Source organism: Mycteria americana, chromosome 8 (assembly GCF_035582795.1).
Source record: "Mycteria americana isolate JAX WOST 10 ecotype Jacksonville Zoo and Gardens chromosome 8, USCA_MyAme_1.0, whole genome shotgun sequence".
Lineage (NCBI taxonomy): Eukaryota > Metazoa > Chordata > Aves > Ciconiiformes > Ciconiidae > Mycteria > Mycteria americana.
The window spans coordinates 815,799-838,376 of NC_134372.1; the positions used below are offsets into that span (position 1 = coordinate 815,799).

The window sequence follows — 22,578 nt, forward strand, 5'->3', positions numbered from 1 at the left end:
TGGGAGAGGTCTAGAAAATTTGTCATAGGATGGATGGATGGATGGATAGATTGCTATTGTTCACTGTCGTCTCCCATACAAGCAATTATCATGTAATAATTTTATAGTAAACAAAAATTGATAGTTAATGATGTAGGATGTAAAGAAGTCTTTGCCACAGCATGCTTAGCAGCTGAAAGTTCAAAAAGCAATGTGAAGATGGGGAAATAAATCAGGGAACTATAATGTGCATGGCCTTCACATTTTTCCCTCTGTGCCTAGCCTCTTTCAGAACCAGGATGCTGGCTAGGAGGATATTTCTTCTGATCCAGGTTAACAGAAGTAGAACATAGCCTAGATAATGTTATGTTAAAGACTCAAGAACATGTAATGACAGATCAAAATCTCCTGGTTTGGGGACAGACCCATACCGTTAAATTTCTCACTTTATCTCTTGGCTCTGGCTTGAGCTACGTCAATGAATAAATTCTTCTGCTCTGCACTTGAGGCAAGCTGAGAATACAGTTGTGTGTGAAGGATGTTTTGCCATGCCCTTCCACCATTTGTACTAGCTCAGCCTTTGTTTCCAGGTGCAGTTCAAGGTATTGATTATAATTAAGTGGCATGGGTCCCATCTGGTGGGTTTTCCTTTTCCCTCTAAGGAAAAGCCCCCTACTTTGTGCTTCATTTCAGCTAGATCAAGGATTTCTTTTGCAGTTTTGTGCTGATGCAGAGAGAACTCCCAGAATTAGCCACATCAACTGGAATCCACTGCAGCCTTGGCTGGCCAGACCTCAAAATGTTTTCATGGGCTGAGGCAGCAATATACATGGAGGTTGGACTGAATGGGGAATGAACCATAGCAAAGAATCAGAGGAACGTGGACAGATCAGTGATTGTGGTTCTTGTAAACAATGGCCAATATTATTATAGAGTTGCTGCTATTTAAAAAATACTGCCTCGATCCAGTGAACATTAAACAGATTAAGTTATGACTGCATACTTACTAATGTTCCTGCCACAGGATTTCTGGGAACCATGACACAGCACAGCAGCTGTGAGATGCTTTTGAGTGGCCATGACTGGTGAAAATTTGATTTTACAGTTTCTTGCTTATTCATAGTGGGGAAAAAATCAGAAAGTCTTCTGAAACAGCCAAATTATGCATAGGCTAATTTAAGAAGCCAAAATTTTCACAGTACACAGTAATAGCAGATCATTTGATATGACTGTCTCTTGCTGTACCACAGAATCATGAGTCCAGAACAAGCAGCCCACCTAGAGGGAGAGTCAAAAAAAAAAAAAAAAAAAAAAAGATTTAAGGTGCACCTTGAAAACTCACAGGAACTGACAGTGAAATTTGCAAGAGCCTGTCTGCATGAGTTTTTCCCATTTGCCTATACTGTTGTCCTTTTTTCAGTTTCTATCACAGCTACAATGAAGTCCTTGTGCCTTGTGAAGCATATGAAAAAAACTGGGGCAATAAGAGGTTCAGAATTTTCTGTATATACAGTTTGCACCTATATTTTCCACCTCTGTGGGTGTGGAATTGGTTTTCTATTGAGTAATTGCCTCTTCTGGTGCAGCTACAGAATTGGTAAGAAGCTTATACATCCTAGTTTTACCAATGCTGGTATCAGCTGTGGTGGAAGAAAAATGAGAAAGCGGGGCATTTCTTACTTCTTTGCAAATGTGCCTCAAAAGATATCCCTTGCTCAGTTTAGGTCACCTTGATTAAAAATGCATTCATGACATTACAATACTGAACAGTTTTTCCTAATCCTGTCTCTTTTAAAACGGAGCACCCAGTAAAGTCTTTGCAGTAGAGCATGCATCCTGAGAAATACAAATTAAAATTTTCATTAATAGAAGAACTCATCAGGAAGTGTTGTCTTCTTGATTTTTTTAAATTGTTTTTAGTTTTGAAAAGAATTTTTTTCAGAAGTTAAAAAAAAAAAACCTCAGTGGTAGATGCAAATGCCAAAAAGATTCACAAAAATGTATAAAATAAGTTTTGGTTATAGATAATGACATTCTTCATTAGAAAAGAAAAAGATGATTCACATGAAAAATTTAATCCACCTGTAATTGAACTTAGACTAGGAAATCCCTAGTCCCAGGACAAAAATGTCAGTGTATGTTTCCTGAGGCTGTATGCATGCTTTTGGTAATGCCAGCACAGAAGAGAAAGGAAAGCGAACTGAGAATTACAGACATAATATGGATGAGTCACTTGGCTTTTCAGGAATTGCAGGTATATACCACTATCTTTTGAAATAAGCATTTCCCAAAATAGAAGAAAACCCCTGTTATTCTGACATCAGAATTCCAGCAGTGCTGATTAACTCTTTGTCTTGGAGCCTGTGAAAATATCTCAAGTGCCCTGTAACATTTCAGTCCTGCATGATAAGGAAAAACATGTTTTAACAGCCTCACAATTAGCTCTGCAATGTCTTCAGAGGCAGACTGAATTCTTTGTTGCTGAGGAGCCATTCCTTCCCTCTTCTCAAAGCAGGAAGGAAGCACATATAAAAGGAGAAGAATCAGGACCATCAGAAAAATACAACAAAACCTCCACATTTGCTGGTAACACTTAATGCCCTTTTGGCCTAATTTGGGGGCAGGTATTGGCTGGTTAGAAAAGCTAATGAGGTGTTCAAGGTCAGAACTCTACATTCCCCCTCAAAGTCTAGCAGATTTTTTATTATTATTATTCACTTGCAGTCACTTTATCTGCATGTGGCTGCTGGGTCACATCTAGCACAAGCTCTGCTAATTTGATGCACTCCTCACTGGCACAGTCATTGAGGACTAATAGTCAAAAGAAACGTAAGCATTTTTCTGCCCCTTTAGGACTGGCAGGACTGGCACAGCTGCAACAGAACCAGAGCAGCGTTGAGGCTGATTTCATTGCTGGGGTTTTACATAGATCCCTTAGAGACGTGTCAAGACTTCCTTCACCCCACCCCGCCCCCCCGGCCCAATCTCCTTCAATAGGATTTCTGCTTGTTTTAAACACCACCTAAGGTTTAGCAGGTGTAAATCCCTTGGGTGTAACTTCACGGAGCCCAGGAAGGCTGCTCTGACTACAGCGCCAACATGAGAAGAGTTTCGCTCACTAGGTTCGCTGGTGCTCCATGGAGGCTGGCCCCGGGAGCGCATGAGGGTCTAGTTCGAGTGACTTGTGTCTCCACTGCCCATAGAGAGGACAAGAAGCCTCAGAGAGAGCTGAAACGTGGTTCACAGCTGCTCAGAGCCTGCTGGTGTTGTGCTACTCCTAGGACCACCCAGGAGATGAATGATTCTTTTGCTTTTCCCACCCTGCTTTTGCATATTTGGCTACGAATGTCAGGTGGGGAACAAGAAGATGGATTACTGAGAGCTGAACGGCAGAGGAAGTAGCCATGACAGTGGTGGAGATACAGTGATGTAGAGAATGGGACATTGACTATGAAAACGGAAAAATCTTAAGGGGGGGGGGTGTGTGTATATAAACTCAGTGCTTTTCCAGAGGCTCTGCATTGCTGTGAACTCCCTTGAACTGTAAGACAGCTGCAGCAGGCCCAGCATCACAGCAAGCATGATATCTGTACAGTGTTTTACCAAGGCAAGTCACTCTATGAGTGCAAAGCATCAAGTCTTGTAGCAATTCCTCAAAACAAGGCAATGGTAAGCAGCTGTTAGCTCCTCATCCCCTGCCTGATCCCAGTCTTCACCCCCTCCATTTCCCTCCATGGGATCCTCACCCCTCAATACCTGAGGGTAAATCTCAAGACAGAAGCAATTTGGGAATGGTGTTGGCAAGACTGAGAGGGATTTGAGCAAGGTCATATTTTCTGAGGCTGGAATACATGGCATCAGGGAGAATAAAGTAACATTGATTTGTGTTTCCCATTCACTTTAAAAACCACCTGCCTACCCAGGTGACTTTGACATTTGAAGTAACTCAGCAAGGGTGAGCATGGCGTGGGGAGCGTGCCATCAGCATTTCTGGTTCTTGGAACTACTGAGATATATATCATCGGGGGATCTTTGCAAAATTGCTTTACTTCCACTGGATGCCAGTTAACTTTGTTAACCTTATCATAAGAGACTTCAAAAAGATCCTTGATAAAACAACAAAAAAAGCACAATGCATCCTTGAAATGTACCCAGGGAGCCATTTGATGATGAAAGGTCTTTGGTTTTGTTCGTGCCTTGCTGCAGTTTATCCTTTACTGACCTTTTAACTAGCTGAGAGCAAACCACAGTGCAATCACAGATGATACTTTCTGGTTTCTTTCTCTCTCAGACTGAGCACAGCACTCACTGCTATACTTTTCACATAAGGAAGGACAAGCATGAACGAAACCATGTGCAGCAATATATAGTATCCAGACCAGAAGCCCTCTAACTCCTGTTTATGTGGGATTTTCCTACCTGCATTTTTTCTGTGCTTGTGAATATACGCATTCACTTACTTGTCATCACATAAGGAAGTCTGATTTGCATAGATTTTGCACTCAGTGAATTTTACCATGTAGGCTCGAATGCTGAGAGAACAAAGACAAAATATGCCCTTTTTTCCCTGGTTTCAAACCTGAGAACCACAATTCTTTTCCACAGGTAGGGAAGGCTTCCTCGGAACGGGAGCAGTCTGTGTTTGCCTCATTGCTGCATTAGCCAAAGTTCTGGGGATGCCCTGACACCACAAGCATATCACCTGCTGTCCTGTCTCCTGTCACTGGTGAATTTTAGGCAGCTTTGGTTCAAGAGTTATTGAAACTGGTGAATAGCTATTCATCTGAAGATGCCCATGGGGACTTTTATGGACCAGAGGGCTGTACTTTGTAGGGTTAAATGGACAGGCTTGGCCAAATACCCAGAATTTTCACAGACGCCTTTCATACGGACAAACAGAAACAGTTTAACACTGATAATTCTAAGAACAGACCTCTTCAACTTCCCAACTGATAGACTGCATCTTGTCAGCTGGGATAGGTAGGTAGGGGAACTTATCACTTATCTGATACAGGTGTTCTTTTTTATTTTTATTTTTAGAGTGCCCGACCACACAGATAAGTCCTTATAAAGGCAAATGCTTCCACCCCCCCGATGAAGAGAATATTGTTTACACCTATTTTAAAAAGTATAAAAATGAACAACCTGTAGCCAAGACTGCAACCACCTTGTATTTTAAAGCCATCACTCAAGATTTGTTACTTGACAGTTCCTGTCTAAAGCTATGATATATGCTGCATCTAATGAAATTCTGTATGTGGAGATTACAAAAGGGGAAGAAAAATAAACTGTGAACCTACATCACTTAGGAAGAACTTAAAGGGAAGGAACCACTTTCAGCTGATCAAGTCAGTGTGTCTTGGGCATGGAACCAAAGTTACAACAGAAAAATCTATCCCTGCTGTGCAGGGCAATTGTTTAAATGTGACACTGTCATCCCACGAATGGATCAAAAGTTCACAGGACAGAGCAGGAGAAACACACACGGGCCGTGGAGAGATGCTGAGGACAAAGCGTTCGGTTTGGACTGTCTGGCTTTCTCACTGCAGGGACTCCTCCTCTCCCTCTTTGGTTTTAACCTCAGGAACAAATGACAGCTGCAGTGTGGGGGGAAGACGGGAAATATGCGTTCTGGTTTATTGCAGGAGGGCAGGACAGGGCACCACGTTTTGTGCTTGAGATCGTAACAAAGCACCACCCTGCTCGGCAAAGGAAGGGAAGAAGAGGGTGTCTGGCATAAGGAGGATTTCTGGCAGTTGCAGCCTTCTCTCTCTTCACCCTCCCTCCGTGAAGAACAGCCTGTCTATTGTCAGATACTTTTCATGCTCTTTAAAGACTGCCATTGAGATAATAATGACTATACTTGGTTTTACTATTTGAATAATACACTGAGGATCACTGGATTGGACCTACAGAGTAGCTTCTGAGAAAGAAAAGAAGTATGTTGGAGGACAGAGGGGGGAAAAGCCAACCCCGCCGTCCATGTGGTACGATCCACAAAGCATCAGCGTCCAACTGTGTTGTCCCAGCTTGGAACAAACGTTTCGGTTTGGCTTGTCAAACTGACTTTGTTAGCTGGCTTCCTGATCAACAACACGTACACCAAAAATGGGGAAAAGCAGCGTGAACACATCCTTATTAGAAGTAAGAAGAAGTATCACTAGTCTGTTTAGGTTTTTCCACAGTTAAGAATACCTAGAAGTAGTCTGCATTTCAAAGCATTACTTACCTCGCTAATCACAAAGCCTGGAACCCGGCGGTGTCTCCCTGGGGCATCGCAGGCCCGTGCGGCCTGCAGGCAGCAGGAGAGGGACCCTGAGGAGAGCCGCGCCCGCAGCGCCCGCTGCCAGGGGCCGGGGCCTGGGCCTGGGCCTGCTGGGAGCAAAGCAGCCAGCTGCACCCACCTTCCTTTCTGTGCTGGAGGAGCCAGGTGGGACAGCGCGCGGCTCCGTGCCTCTCTTCACTTCCCTGGAAACGGAGCCGTGCCTGTCTCGGCTTCACGCTCCTGTGGCAAGGCTCCTTATTTGAGCTGCGTCCTCCACGATGGAGCCTTAATTTTAACCGGGAGAAACGGACGTCTGTATTACAAGATAGAAAACTAAAGGCCAGAATACTGCCTGTGCATTACTTAAACCTTCAAAACGGGCTCGCATGTACCAACACCTTACGCACACAAACTCTGCCCATCAGAAGCTTTAAAAGTGCTTTACCAAGAGTCTCTCCTTTGCTTTATTTTTACAGATGAAGCAACTGAGGCACAAAGCAGTGAAGGAACTCGCCACAGCAACTCAGCAGGTCAAAAGCAGTTCCTCAGCCATAGCAGGGATGAGGTTCCTCTAGTATCGAGGATGCGTGCCCCTCAGAGATATTTTTTGGCCAGAATAGCTTTTAATCATTAATGTCCATTCACCCAATTGGATTGCAATGCTGGGCTCCGTTTCTCCACCAAGACTCCCCACGTCCTCATTTCTTGCATGCCCTGAGATGGTGTTAAGCCTTCCATCAAAGGTTAGAAGCTATTAGCAAGTGATTTTTTTTCCTGCTCCTTAAAATTAATTTAAATTACAGAATGACCACATCTTCTTGAAGCAGTCTGTTTCAGTCAAGGGGCTTACTGAATTCTGCACCAGCTGTATGTTTGTTGGTTCATTTTTTTTAAAAACAGGCTTGTAGGCAGATATGTTAAAGGAATACAGGTACGTTGCATGCTCTTTGTTCAAATTCTTTTTCCCCCGCAGAAGAATCTGTGGATAAGGCTGGCCCAAACCTACGTGTGCTTTCCAGCAGTGCTGCTAGCAGTTCAGTCCTGAAGCTCTGAGTCAGGCCCTTGGAGAGCCTCATTCCACACCTGTGACACCTTTAGATCACTAAGCAACTTTACATCTTGTTAGCTACAAAAAGGGGGGGCTCCCTCTCTGGTTATTCCCTCTTCCCCCTCTCACTCTTTCCCCCCCTGTTGCAGCACCCGTTCATTTCATACTGCTTGGCTGCAGTGTCCTGCAAGTAAATACAGGCTGGAAGCTGTTTTCCCTAGTATTAGGGCCAGCAATTAAAACATTGATCTCTTCTTGCAGAATGAGCAGCACCTGTTTTCCGTGACGGTGCAATAAATTCCACCTCTGCTTTAGTTAAAAAAAAAAGAGGAGGACTAGAAACATTTGTTTCAGGCAATCATAGGGAAGGTTCACGGCACAGATAGAAATACCTAGTTTCAGAACATACTGGACTGATCTTGTGACAGGCTTCATCATTTAGGCCTGCTGAGCTGTGTTGTGCACATCTTGTTTAATTTCTCTTTTTTGCCCGATTTCCCCTCCCTTACTCTTACGTATGCGTACGCATGCAGGTGCTCCATTTCCAAGGGCTCACGGTGGGATGGGGGGTGGCAGACAGTTCATAGCTTATCTTGGTCTGCAGACTTTAGGAGCTTGCTGTACTCCCTCCAGAGAGCTGAACAACAGCTGCTTTACTCCCCTCGCAGCATCACGTAAGCCACGCCTAAAACACACTTGCTCATATGAGTAATACAAACTTTCTGCTGTCAGCTAGATCAAAATGAGTTTGATGTTTGTGTGTATATATATATACATGTATCTATATATAGTATATATGTATATGTACATATATATGCATATATCTATCTGTTCCCTATTGTATATAGTAAATCGTTGCTATAGCTTATGAAATTATACTTCCAATCTTGGTACGGGGAACTGAATCTAGACTTGTTTAGCTGCCACAACTGGTACACTCCTCATGGTTTAGTTCTACATCTCATGGGCAACAAGGTTTTGGATCTGTTTTTCTGGCATCTCCCCCCTTCGCTGTCCTGAAGCCGTTTATCCAGGGCTTTCTGCTGTTCCCGACATTCATTGAGGCAAGACATTGAGAATCCTCCCTCAAATTAGTCACTGCAGCCAACCTCCCCTCCCCCAAACCAACCAGCAAAATAAAAATCAATTTGTTGCAGCCTTTGAGGACAGCAAATACAGCCCTGGATTCCTCCCATCCATCCGTCCTAGGCTGCAGCAGGAGTACCAGCGCTCCAGGCTATCCGTACCGGCAAAGCAGTAGATGAGCCACACAATCTACTGCAAGTCAGCTTGACCAAAAGCTGACTTGCTGCTTTTTCTCCACTGACCGAGTCAGGAGATTTTGAAGACTATTCTTTCAATTTAAGCACTTCAGATGAGGGCCTAGTTAGGCGAGATGAATTTAGGCGAGTGGGGTTGCAGAAGGAAATAGGCCTTCTTGCAGTATTGTCAGCCTGGCTCACAGCTCCATCCTCTCTTGTTGATGTGCCTGGAGGACCGTGGAGACTTTTTTGTAGATGTGCTTCATTTTCCAGCTCCCTGCCCTCATCTCAGTGGGAAGCATCCTCTGAACCCCCAAAGCTTTCCGTTCCGTGGCATCCCACGAGGCCCGAATAGGCCCGGCTCCCCTTCTCACTAGCGCAAGGTTCAATAAACAGCCACACAGCTGCTGGTGATTCCAAGGGTTTTTTCTTTCCCCCTGCCCTCCCTCACATCAGCACCTGTGTGTTTTTATATATACTTTTTGTTCCCGACTTTTTTGGTGTCTATTCCAGAACAGAATTGTAAATGACTTGGCAGAATGACCCTTTGATAAACACTGGACATGTATCTGTACTATATGTATTAACGTGTAGAAGAGAATCCTTATTGTATGTAAAGTTTTATGAATGGTTATTTTTTAATTTATGTATTTAATATAGGATTCAATGACCTCTGGTGTTTTAGTTTGTATAAAAAATAAAACAGCAGCATTTTTAAAAAACAAATCTCACTTTACATTCGTGGCAATATTCACCACCTGTCTGGGATCTGTTCAGAGGAATCACCTTAAAGCTGAGCAACAGAGACGCCCCTTCCTCGCCCGCTCTCTCCCTCTGACGTGCTTGCGACCCAGGGAGAGGACTGGAGAGGCTGGGCCATAACACAGCACACTCTGGAACATAAATCTATTAAAAAGCTTTAGTGGACATCCTGAAGTAATTAGTCGGTAAGGGGAAGGCAGTCAGCTTTTCCAGCACGGGCCCACGTTTGAATTCATTGGTTTTTTGATAGGCCTGCGCAGCGATAAAAGAAAAAAAAAAAAAAAGCTGCCTTCTTTTTGCTAGAGTTAGGGGAGAAGAGTGTATGGGGGGACCCTTATGGGCCTCTTGCCCCAGTTTGAAAAAAAAAATAAAGGCCTCAGAAGCTCTGTTACCCTCTTCGCAGTCTCCCGATGCTCTTCAGTGCCCATACGTGCCTTTACGCAGCTCTCCCTGTAGAACAAGGCTCGGGCCCGGTTAACCTTCCGCTGCGGAGGCACAGCCGCTGTTCGCAGAGCCCCGCTGCCCGCCCTGCGTTACCAGGTAGCGCCTGCACCGGGAAGGAGGCGGGCGAAAGCCTGCGGCGGCCCCGCGCACCGCCCGCGCGGCTCAGCCGGTTCGGTTCGGTTCGGCCCGGGCCGCGCCCGCAGGCCCCGCTCCCCCGCACCGGCCGCCGCCTCCCCCGCGCGACACCGCGAAGGCCCCACGCGCAGGCGCGAGCGGCCCGCAGCCGGACCCGCCCGAGGGAGGAGCCGCCGCCGCCGCGGCCGAGTCCCGGCTCCCGTCTCTGCGCTCGCCCCGCGGCGAAGGGTGACGAGCTCGGCGCCGTTGCCCCGCAAGCTGCGGCTGGAGCCCGAGCCGCCTGCTCCCGCCGAGGCTGCGGCAGCTGGGAAGCCGCGGCAGCAAACGCGCCTTTCCGCGCGGGAAGGACGGCGCCGGTTCTGGGGCGGCCGCCTCGCAGGGCTGTGCGACCGGCCGCTCCCCCCGCCCGGCCCCGGCCCCGGCCCCGGCCCCGGCCCCGGCCGCGCTGCGGAGGGCACGGCCCAGCCGGGCGCGGCAGTGCGGAGGCCGTGCTGGGACCGGGCGGGGCCGTGCCGGAACCGGGCCGTGCCGGGCCCGGGCCCGTAGAGCCGCTGTCCCCGCGCTGGGGCCGCCGGCCGCCAGGGGGCAGTGCCGCCCTCTGCCGCCGCGGCAGGGCTCCGCCCGCCGGTCACGTGCTGCGCCAGCGGCCTCCCCCGGGCCTCGGGCCCCGCGGCCGGAGCGCCCGCCCTCGCCGGCAGCCTTGGGCGCGGCGGGGCCCGTGGGCGGCCGGTCCGCCCCGCCCCGTCCCGCCCCGCCCTGCCCTGCCGCGGGGGACCGGCTGGCGTGGCGCCGCGGGGCTGCGGGCCGGGGGCCGCCCGCTCGGTACCGCCCTGCGGCAGCCGCTGCCCGGCGGTGCGGGTTGCGGGCGGCGCGACAGGCCGGGCTGTGCCGGGCGCGGCGGGGCCGGGGCCGGGGCCGTCCCGCGGAGCTCGGGCTGCCGCCGTGGGCTGGCTCGGCGCCGCCGCTGCGCCCGGCTGGGTGAGCGCGGCCCGGGCTCGGCGGAGCGCTGGGGCGGCGGGCTCCGGAGAAACCTCGGCCGTTACCGACGCGGAAATGTGCGGGAAGATGGGTGCGGGCTGGGACGAACAGCTGCAAGGCCGGTTTCTGTAAAAGACAGGCGCACCGCTTTGGGAGAACGCTTGGTAGAAGCTCATCAGAGCGAAAAAGAAACCCAGACCAGTAACAGTCGTGGTGGGAAACGGAAGCGTGTCTGGTTTTTGCCAGCCTTTGGCATCCTCAGGTGCTGATAGTATTTTCCACTACCATTCCCAGGCGCTAAATATGTATATTTTACATTTTAGGTCATGCTCTTTCAAAGTCTTCAGACTCTTTGGAAATCCGGCCCCCCCCCCGACTCCCCCAGCAAATCTGTGCAATTTCTCAGCTTAAAATGAACTTTAAAGGGTCATACTGATTACAGTATGACTGCTGTATATGAAAGGAATAAAGTTACTGTTACAGAGTCTCCCATAAGCACTGGGTGAAGCGGAGGTACCCAGCCAGCTGAGCAAAACTCTTGAAAATACGAGCCAGGTCTGTCAGAAGAAAAGAGAATGGCTCTGAGATTCAGGCTTCTGTTCTTGCTTTGTGGACTATTACTCAAGAGGTCTAGATTGGCCAGTAAAATTAAACTTCTGCTCAAAATATATACTGAGCTGTTTTCTGTTGTTACCTGTAAGGCTAACGAAAAGTGACCTTTGGGACACAAGAACCACAGTGTAGAAAACGATGGTTTTTTCCATTACATTTTAACCCTTATAAGGGTTATGATTTGGGAAATAAGGTTTATGATTTTTCACGAGTACTTAACTTCCAGAGGAAATGGATGAACTCCAGTTGCTGAACTCTTACGAGCTTCTGAAACATTACCTTACATTCTTGCACATCACAAAGCATCCAGGAGGAGCAAGAAATGTCTCCTCTGCCATTTCCAGGGGGTGCTGGGGCCAAGTCCTTCTGTTGTCTTCTTCAGAGCAAACGTGTGCTGATTTTAAAACCTAGTCTGCAAAATCAGACCAGACAACTCGGCAAGGAAAAAAAATCTTTCCTCGACAATTTTACTTCAGCTTTGCCAGCAGGAACATGAAGAAAAAGAGCAGCAGTCAAAGCCCAAGCTACAATAAGCACTGGGAGCCCCAGGGCAGTCTAGTTTACATGGCCACAGTAGGGCCCCTTCTAACACCCACCGTTCCCAGCCCCTACCAGGTCCGTGCTTTTACAGCATCCCTGTTCTGAACGAGTAGCTTCTTGCCCTGTCAGCCTGTGGGGACTGCACCTTGCTGCTTAAGCCTTGCCCGCTCTACCAGAGATGTGCAGTGCCTTAGAGCAGGCACAGCAGTTGCCACACATCAATACAGCCATTTAGCTCCGCTCTGAAATAAGCCACCCAAGGTGTCACAGGCTAGCTTCCTCTGAAACTCCTCTTTTTGCCAGTGTTGCTGGCCCACCAGCCACGTAAAGGGGCTGAACTGTGGTGAAGGTATCTGCCGCTGGTCACGGCACTGCCGTGCCAGCACACACGGGGCAGGAGTTCATGGGGGGAAGTTCAAGGATAACTCCTGGATGCAGCATGCTCCTGGGTTTTCACAGCCTTGCCTTGTTTGGGAGAACAGACTGGACTTGTCCCACTTCTGCTGAGGTTTTTATTTTGAAGACTCTTCATGATCGGAACTGGGGCAGCAGCGAACAGCAGTGCTTTTATTGCGTTTGTTGTCAGAGAGACAAAATATTGTGCAGCCCTGCTCGGGAAGCCCATAATCCCAGAGGTGAAAGGCAGCACAGCTCCTGGAAGCTGTGTGCACTACTACAAGGAAATTGCCAAGCAAAGTCTTAGAGGGGAAATGGAAAGCACATTTTGAAAGTGAAAAGTCGTAGCCAGGTATTTACACCTATCCCATCTTTTTACACTCAAATCCCCAACGCGTCTAAGCTAAAGGATAGCCCAGTATGTGAACATATTCTTTATTTTTTTAAAAACCCACATTAATTATCTTTCCCAAGATCCACTGCAGCTCATATCTTTAAAGTGTTCTTAGAAGACTGAAACACATTAAATGAGTCCAAGACACAGAAATTTGGGTCTAGATTTAGCTCTCTACTATTACAGAGTTCAAAACTGTTTACTTCCAACCCCCGTGCACAATAATCTTCAAATAATGAATGAAGCAAAGAACTTGAGCCAAGCAGTCTCATTTCCTTTGGCTAGAAAAAATGGAAAGGCATTTAGTATTAAAATGCACTAGTTCAGAATTAAATCAAAGGGAATAGATACGCATATGAAATAGATGTGCGCTACATGACCTGTGGAATGAGGGTAGCTTGTTTTGTCTAGTGAAACCAACACGGTGAGGGCATGGGTCTGCACTGTAAGTATAGCAGGGTAGATAAACACGGACAGAGAGAGGGACTTTTTAGCTAAAGGACAAAGTTGACAGAAGAAAGAATGTGTACAAACGAGCTGTGGTTGTTAGAAATTAGAAAGAGTTTCCTGGCTGTACTGTTCTACTGCGCGCTGCTCTAGCTAGCGAAGTAGGATCCTGGAGCGTCCTCCGAGGGGTACTGCGAGTCGGGGAGCTGAAAGTCAGAGCGACGCTAACTGTTTGTCTACGGCGTACGTGTTGCTCTAGCAGTCGCTTCTCTGGAGACTCCTGTGCCTGGAATGTCATTACTGAAACGAACCGTGATGCATTTGGGAAAGAATGGGCCGTATCTGATGTGGTGACGCTCACGCAGAGGGGGAGCACTGTTCCAAGCGCTAGAAGGCAGTCGCTCCGATGTCAGCCGAGTGTAGATGGGTTCCCGCTAGTTGCCTGGATATGGTCTACTTGGTCTTTGCTGTTCCTAATGCATATACGGCAAGGATCCTCATCGCTACCACTATCTTTATCTACAGTTCTGACACCTGTGTATAGATTAATGGTTGAACCTACATAGCAAATTAATTCATTTGTAAGCCTTTCAGTTGGCCCCTTGAGCTCACAGCTGAAACTCATTAGTGGAACAAGTGTGGTGTTGGAGGCCTAGAAAAGTAGCTCTGTACCCCAGAATTGCCACAGATTCCACGAGTGTTGCACTCCCTCTGCCTGAGAAGGGCTTCTTTGCTTCACTGGGCTTTTTCATTTAAAATGCTAGCAGTGTGCTAGCTGGCCGTGGATGTTGCAGAACCTCTGCAAACCATATTTCGCCCTAGATGTCTGTCAGCAACCTCCTGCTGTTACGTGACAGAAGCAGCGTGGCCGGCTCAGAAAGACTTTGCAGATCCTTCCCCGATAAGGCAGCGGAGTGCAGCTTGTGTGCCAGTACGAAGTATCCCCTCTAACAAATGAAGCGCAATAAGGCTATTGCTGTGCAGCTACCCAGCGATCAGACTAGGAGATTCATTTACTCTTTTAAAAAGTTCTAATAAAATTAGAAATATATTTCAGGCAGGGTGCTGCTTATTGGACCCGGATCAGTAGGGGTATAGGAAAGCTACCGTGTAAGCTCCGAGCCTGAACTTCTGCTGATGTAAACCAGGAGTACTTTGCTGAAGGAACGAAGATACGGTGCAATGAAACCGGCATCCTGAACTGATACAACTCAGAATGGTAAGCCTAGGTGTCAACATTTGTTATGCCTGATTTTGCAATCTCCTGTGCATGCATGGAAGCATGGCCCTCCAAGAAATCGTTTCTATGACAATAACAAGAACTCTGACACCAGATTTTGGGTCCAGAACTCTCTGGGTATTTCTCTGGGACAGCTGCAAGGTGTCTCCAGCTACAAGACAACGGTAAGGACGGGACAGTGCAAGGCAGTCCCACACTATCCATACCATAGTCAAGAGAGGGCAAGCCTTGTCCGAGTCTGTCCCTGGTACAGGACAGCACTCCAGCCTGTCCCCAGGTAGAAAGTACCCTAGTACGATGGAAGCCAGAATCAGGCTGGAGCTGTTTGGGCTGCCCTCGAGGCACGTCCGTTTTGTCCAGTCTTTCATCATTAAACAGGGCTTCGGTGAGTAAAGAACTGAGCTGTGTTACGGACCGTGAGTCTGTCAGGGGCAGGCATGGCCAGCGCTCATGGCTTGCGTAAAAGGAAGCACGACTGCACGTTACAAGGTTTCTGTGTTGTCTCTGCAGCCCATTCGGATGGCAGTAGTTCTCCATTGTGTGGGAGATTGTCTAAACATAGTAAAAGCCCTACTAACTGGCAATGCGCCATCTGCTCTGTGTTGAGGGGGGCTGAGCCTCTGAACACGGCAGAAAAATACATTCCAAAGCCCCGTTCCCGCTTGGACAGAGGAGCATCCCACAGCTTGTGCCACACTGACAAGAGGCCATTGTGCAATGTCTGCTCTGGTGCCTGGCCACCAAGTGACAGCCATGAACGAGCTGCTTTGCACAACAAAGAAAATCCTGTGAAAACCCCTTTAGAAGCCTGGAGCAGGACTGAGACTAGAGATATAATGATTTCAGTGTGTACAACAGATGGAGACTTTAGAGTATGGAGCCACTAATCTATGGATTACAGACTCCCTAATTATAGACTGACACTTACCATTTCTGAGAGGCCCTACCAGCCGAGGGAGGGATCTTGCAGATCAGTGCCCAACAACCGAATGCCATGTTAGGGGTAACGAGGGAAGGAACAGAGACTGGAAAATGTAACTGTACCAACCTCTTGCTCATTTGTGTCTTTGAACGCTGCACGAGGTTCTGGTCCGCTGCAGGTCCTGAAAAGAGGATAGCAGTGCTGGAAAAGGTCCAGAAGAGTCTGGCATGCGTGCTCAAAGACATGGACCACAGCTGCACCCAAGCAGGCTCCTCAGCGACAGGCACTCCCTCGAGGACGAACCGGCAGTCAGTCATGCATTTCTTAACATAAACAGGGGAGCCTGTAAGAACCCATAACAAAGTCAGATCATCAGCACCTCCAACCGTGAACCTCGACATTAACCAGAATACTAATGCCCATGTGGTCCTGTCTTACTGACTCCTGGCCTTGGAGCAGATGAAAACTCATAATTCCTGCTACTTTGTGCCTAATTCTGTCCCAGTCAGTCCTACAACAAATGATTCCCCAAGCCTGTAGCGTTGCATGGGGTTGCTGTGGTCCAAGTGTAGGACCTTGCACTTGGCCTTGTTGAACCCCATACAGTTGGCCCCAGCCCATCGACAGGCCCCAGCCTGTCCAGGTCCCTCTGCAGAGCCTGCCTACCCTCCAGCAGAGGGTAGGCCCCTCAACACTCCCACACAACTTGGTGTCATCTGCAAACTGACTGAGGGTGCACTCGATCCCTTCATCCAGATCATTGATAAAGACATTAAACAGGACTGGCCCCAACACAGAGCCCTGGGGAACACCGCTTGTGACCGGCCACCAACTGGAGTTAACTCCATTCACCACCACTCTTTGGGCCTGGCCGTCCAGCCAGTTCTTTACCCAGCGAAGAGCACACCCGTCCAAGCCATGAGCAGCCAGTTTCTCCAGGAGAATGCTGTGGGAAACCGTGTCTAAGGCTTTACTAAAGTCCAGGTAGACAACATCCACGGCCTTTCCCTCATCCACTAGGCGGGTCACCTTGTTGTAGAAGGAGATCAGGTAGGTCAAGCAGGACCTGCCTTTCCTAAACCCGTGCTGGCTGGGCCTGATCCACTGGTTGGCCTGCACACACCTGTTGAGCACACTCAGGATGAACCACCCCATAATCTTCCCCGGCACCGAGGTCAGGCTGACAGCCCTGTAGTTCCCCAGATCCTCCTTCCGGCCCTTCTTGTAGATGGGCATCACATTCGCTAATCTCCAGTCAACTGGGACCTCCCCAGTTAGCCAGGACTGCTGGTAAATGATGGAAGGGGGCTTGGTGAGCACTTCTGCCAGCTCCCTCGGTACTCTCGGGTGGATCCCATCCGGCCCCATAGACTTCTGAGTGTCCGGGCGGCGTAACAGGTCGCTGCTTCCTCCTGGATTATGGGGGTTCATTCTGCTCCCCGTCCCTATCTTCCAGCTCAGGGGGCTGAATACCCTGGATAGCTGGTCTGACTATTAAAGACTGAGGCAAAGAAAGCATTAAGTACCTCAGCCTTTTCCTCATCCTTGGTGGCCATGTTCCTCCGCGCATCCAATAAAGGAGGGAGATTCTCCTTGGCTCTCTTTTTGTTGTTAATGTATTTGTGAAAACATTTTTTATTATCTCTTACAACAGTGATATCTTTTGCCTTCTAATTTTCTGTCTGCTTGACTTTATGAGATCCCTGTACTCTTCTTGAGTTGCCTGCCCCTTCTTCCAAAAGTGGTAAACTCTCCTTTTTTTCCTGAGTTCCAGTAAAAGCTCCCTGCTCAGCCAGGCCAGTCGTCTTCCCCAGTTTGTCTTACGGCACATGGGGACAGCCTGCTCCTGCGCCTGTAAGGCTTCCTTCTTGAAGAATGCCCAGCCTTCCTGGACCCCTTTGCCCTTCAGGACTGCCTCCCAGGGACTCCCTCAACCGGTGTCCTGAACAGGCCAGAGTCTGCCCTCCGCAAGTCCACGGTACTGGTTTTGCTCACTCCCCTCCTTACTTCGCCACGAATCGAGAACTTTATCATATCGTGGTCACTAAGCCCAAGACGGCCTCCAACCACCACATCTCCCACCAGTCCTTCTCTGTTTGTAAACAGCAGGTCATTTTTTAAATACAAAAATTAACTGAGCTCCACAGCCATCGCTAAACTGGACACCAACCATAGCCTGGACCCTAATGCTGCACGTTGCCTGAATTCCTCAGCTGCCTCAGACTCAGGAAAAACACCCGTACTTGAGCCACGAGAGCCTAGCAGGAGCAGGAAATTCAAGGTCTTCAACTTTATACTCCAGTACACCATCTACGCTCGTGCCCTGGGGACATCTCTTACCCACAGAAGTAAATATAAGGCAATTGCAGAGATTAATAACAAAAACCTGGGGTCTGGCAAGACGCAGCCGTCAAATAGGTTTTCAGTGCCTCCAGTCAAAAATGCTGGCTTTAGCAATAATCCCGACTCAATGGCCCCTATGAGCACTAGACTGCTGGGAAGCCAGTTGCTCTTGGGCACGCCAGGCCTCCTGCCACCGCGCCAGCAGTCATCTGTAGCAAGCCCGTGCCCAGGTCCCCCTGCAGCCGAACCCTGTTCCTCCGCGCGCCCTGAGGTTGCTCGCCCCCGCTCCCAGGCACTGACTGCCAGGCAGGACCCGCCAGCTCCCGCCCGCGCGGCCCTGGGCGCCAGCCGCGGCGCCCTGGGGAGCTCCTGCCTGCCGCTCGCGGGTGACTCGCTGCCGCTCCGCAGGCGCGACGCCCGCTGTGCCGTTCCCAGGCGCCATCGCTGCTGGCGTGTCCCCAGGCTGAAACCGGCCTGGCACGACTCGCGTGCGGCGGCGCGCGCAGAGCACGCCTCCACGCTAAGTACCCCAGGGGTCTGGGAGGAGAAGGGCCGTTTGTCTCTGGACCCAAACCGGGTTTAGTGTCAGAAGGGCTCTAAGCTCTGCCCTGGCAACGCGGCAGCATTTGGTTTAGATTCAATATTCTCTCATCTGGAGGAATCACGAAATTGTAATCTTACTGCTTACGTTAATGCAGATCCCACCCTGACATGGAGTGACTGTCTGGCCACTCGAAGGATGGACCGTATTCTGCCCTCCTGACAGGGGACAGATGATTTATAAATACCAGTTCGACTGGCAAATGCCACCACGTTTCCTATGGATGGGTTTTCCACAGGTGGCTGCCTGTCTTTGTTATTCAATAGCTCCATGAGCATCTTCACCAAAGAATCCTGACTTGGAGCTTACTCTTGAAATATTTATGGAAAATTGAAATTGGACCTGCATGGTAATTATAAATTCTATTACATAGATCACATATATTTTTTATCTATATGGGAACATGTATAGCAAGCCAAAAGAAAGTTCAAATTTCAAACTGTGTATATGACCGTTATGTTATACTTTACTGTTCACACATTAAAATTCACATAGGTATCAACTCTAAAAATGCTTTAGGTGAAAGTCTTAGGCCATTCAGGCTTGTAATTCACTGTATGTTAATACACATTCTCCTCGATATTTGAGAAAAGCAAACAAAAAAGAACATGGTATGTTAAAAGAAAGTCATCATGAGCTAGGATAAGTATTAAAATATTAAAATAAATATATTAGAGCATTTGCCTGGCTGTATGAAATGGGTTTTCGAGGTCCGGTAACTATCTGCTGAAGTGAAAGCCAGCAATCATGAGATTGGGATCTCTAAGAGTATGGTATTCAAGGTGTGTGTGCCACTGAATAAAAGGGTGAAAATTATTGCATGCCATAGCTACCAGGAAGAATCTTGGCAAGCTGGGTTAAAAGCTGAGACTTAATAAGTGAATCTCACTCGGCTCATAAGACGGTGTTTGTTCTGCGAATAAAGAGCATCCAGAGCTCTCATGCCAAGCCTAAACTAAAAATCACGCAAATATGCACATTTATTAGATTCTGATGCTCAGAGGACTCGGGGAGAACGAATACTTATAAAATAAGGTGACTTGCATAAAGAATTTGGGTGTTGTAAAAAAAATTGCATGGCTTCATCTGGTTTCCTTTAGACTCCTAAAGCAGAGTTGCTGAGGTATTGCATTCTTGTTTGATGTCCTACATTAAATCATATTATTAAGTCCAGAGACACAGCTGACTGTTCCCTGCTCGCTGGTTAGCATTTCACCATTGCTCCAGCAACAGCCACAAACAGCCTTGCAAACCCCCGAGAAGGGGCTTGTTCCCGTCGGGGACTCCTCCCTCCCCAGGCCTGCCCGCAAAGCACGGGGGCTTCTTCAGGTATGGCTGGGGCAATTTAAACCGACCTCAGGTGCTGGCTCTTCAGGCACCAGAAAGTGTGAGACTGAGGGGAAGAGAAGCCGAGAACGGTGAGAGAGCAAGACAGCGAGCAGAGTAAGGAAAATCTTCAGCATAAACTCGAGTAGGGCATAACTGGACCAGCACAAACCCTTACCAGCAGCTTATGCTGGAATATTTCCCGGAACAAGAATATCACCTGGTGATTACCCTCTCCCTAGGCTTGTTCGAACTGAACATGTAATGCCAGCCGAGTACTTCCCTGTTGCGGGGTTTCAGCACGCGTGCAGAACAGGTCGCCAACAAGACCGTGTTTCGATCGTGCTTAAACCAGCAGGAACAGCTTAGATGAGTGTTGTTGCTCCTGATTTACAGAGGCGTAACAGATAACACCTAGCCTAAGAGTCCAGAGAAGGGGGGTAGACAGCTGACAGTAAAGTATTCCTGCTTGAACCCTGTGGCAGCGTGTTGCAGACCCCTGAAGCCGGGGGTGAAGGCCTGGATGGGCAGTGTCCCCGTCTACCATTTTAGTATTTGAGTGCGAAAAATGTGCCAGGAAAGCTGTGATTTTACAAATTTTGACCAATAATGGAACAGGAAAAACATACTCGCCTCCTATACCCATTTTAAAATATGACCATGAGACCCAAAGAAATCTTGAGCTACTCTGATAAAAATCAGACCAAAAAGTTTTTGATTATAGCAGAAATACAAAGCCTGACTGCCAAAATGTTGAAAGGCAAAACTCACCCATGCTTGGCTTTAGCAACTGTAAAATGACTGAAATGCTAGAAATCTGACATTAGTTTGGAAACTGAAAGAAAGTCACTAAAAATTGTTCTGGAATTGCTTTCCTAACAACTGCCTAAATATACAGCTCAATTCATAGCATAAAGAAATGCAACATAGTGAGTAGTAAAAGCAGTTAAGGAAAAGCCTTCTCCATTCAGAAGAAACGAAAACACCGAAGTCAGCAGCGTCACCCACGACTGGGCCAGGCCCTGTCTTCTGCCAGCGACGCAGGGGCTCTGCGGCTCTGCTTCGGGCACTGGAAGCGCATTAGCTGTGCTCTGCTGCACGGATGGCGTTGGATCAGCCAGCGACAGAGGGAGCGAGTTCACGACCACGGTAGACACCAGTTTCCTTCCTGCAGTCAGCCACACAGGGATGATCTAACTGCTCTAGAATGCCTTTAAACTGCAAACGCGCCGCCTGGTACCCACCCACAAAAGACATCTGTTGCAGAGAAAGTCGCCTCGCTCAGAGGACGTGCAGTCCTTTGCACGAACTAACGTTGTTCTGAAATGCTTCGGCTCAGGATCCAGCAACTACACCCAAAGCTGGCTAAGGCTGCCTATCAGTACTTCTTGGAGGGGCAGATGCTCCTCTCCGTTGTTAAAGACACAGCAGAAACTCTCGCTGCGCCTTCTCGCCGCGGTCTCTACGCGGGCTCTGCTGCAACTGCACTCGCAGGCCGGAGTGTCTGCTCGGCTGCCGCACACCTCATCGTGAGCGGCTGCTGACTCCCAGGTGCTGTAAAGGCTCAGGGCCTGAGCAGACTGTTTCCTTTAAGAACAAACTGCAATATAAATGCAGTAAGGATCATATAATAGCAGCTCATTAATTTTTATTTCTTTATAATTAGGTTATGTGTATTTGGAGATTTGAATGGAGAAGCTTCTGGAACCGGGAGTCTTTTGTTTGTGCATTCTTTGTATGTTTTCAACCGATCCACAAGTTCAGTAATGTTAACCTGACACAAAACATACTTTACAAAACAAGATTATTATTCTGCTTTGCATGGTCCAGGGGAAACGTAAGGAGCTTCACTTCCTGGAGACAGATAAAGGAGGTCTGAAAGCACTGCCTTCCCCCTCGGTGGGAATCCGCTGCACTTCCAGAAACTTCCCTGGCAAAGGACAACATTTTTCAACAGCAGTTTCCAAGTCAGGGATTTGAACTCCTGTCCAGGCATGAAGAGAATACAACTGGATGTTTTTTAGGACTAATGGAGAGCATACACTGAAAAAGGAGGAGGGCAAATGGCAGATCTGAAAGTACTCAGCACCCCGGAAAATCAGTCCGTTCTCATTAGGTACCTAAAAAAGATTTTTATGAATGAAACCTGAGCAAACTCTACATGATCTTCTGACAAGTGGCACTGGCTGCAATTATCTCTTAGGTCCTGAGTTTGCACGCTGTGATACTATCTTTAACTTAAAAGCATGGAAACATTCTAAACTACATAAATAGCATTAATCATCAGCGTAGAACGTGTGAAACATTTTTTCAGGATGAGAACCATAGTATCTGGTAATTCTCTCAGTCACCATGTTTCAGGGCTTTCCTTGCCATGCTCCCAGCAGCGTGTTTCCTCAGCTGCAGTATCCCTTGCTGGTGCCTGCGCTGTCCCCAGCACTCCACGTCTCCTGGTTCTGCCATAGCTGCCCTTGTTGTGAAAGCTCTGCAGAGAAAACCTGGACCTCTCTGGTCCTTTCCTCTTCGTCGTGGAAAGTGCTTTGCAATCCTCAAAGGAAAAATGCTAATGAGTAAGAAACTATTGCTGTGCAAGCCCAAGTAAATAAATTGCAGTTTCAAACAAAGGAACGTACAGAAAAAGTACACGCTTCTTAACAGGGTTAAGGCACACATATTTCGTGTTTATAGGACAAGCCAGAGAAAAGCAGCGGGCAGCGATGTGAGCTGGAGGTAAGTACCCCTGAGCTATTACGAGTTCCAGACGTGATGCTCAGAAAGCACTCTGTGTAAATCTCTTCATCCGGAGACAACACACACTCTCAAACAAGACTGTTGTTTTTAGACATAGCTAGAAAGCATTGGTGTTACGCTTTCCCTGTAACTT

At 48.2% G+C, this 22,578-nt stretch overlaps 2 protein-coding genes across 15 annotated transcripts in view; one reads left to right on the forward strand and one right to left on the reverse strand.

Moving 5' to 3' along the window:
* JAKMIP2 (janus kinase and microtubule interacting protein 2) overlaps nt 1-9,312 on the forward strand; it is a 71,546-nt gene extending 62,234 nt beyond the window's left edge. For 4 of the 5 annotated variants that reach the window (XM_075509753.1, XM_075509754.1, XM_075509756.1 and 1 more), the window contains one exon: nt 5,020-6,230. Coding sequence is in view for 2 of the 5 variants with exons in the window: in XM_075509754.1 (XP_075365869.1) it covers nt 5,020-5,040 (21 nt within the window). In the remaining 3 variants the exon portion in view is untranslated. Of the gene's footprint in view, nt 1-5,019; nt 6,231-6,720 lie in introns of those variants that run through there. The other variant, XR_012776831.1, reaches the window with a different exon arrangement.
* The window catches only part of LOC142413535 (uncharacterized), a 56,314-nt gene that overhangs the window by 18,472 nt on the left and 15,264 nt on the right, over nt 1-22,578 (reverse strand). For 4 of the 10 annotated variants that reach the window (XR_012776832.1, XR_012776833.1, XR_012776834.1 and 1 more), the window contains 2 exons: nt 15,551-15,767; nt 12,830-13,096 (listed from right to left, as the gene is read on the reverse strand). Coding sequence is in view for 5 of the 10 variants with exons in the window: in XM_075509764.1 (XP_075365879.1) it covers nt 13,084-13,096; nt 15,551-15,767 (230 nt within the window). In the remaining 5 variants the exon portion in view is untranslated. Of the gene's footprint in view, nt 1-5,335; nt 5,577-12,829; nt 13,097-15,430; nt 15,768-20,783; nt 22,243-22,578 lie in introns of those variants that run through there. The other 6 variants (XM_075509761.1, XM_075509760.1, XR_012776835.1 and 3 more) reach the window with 4 other exon arrangements.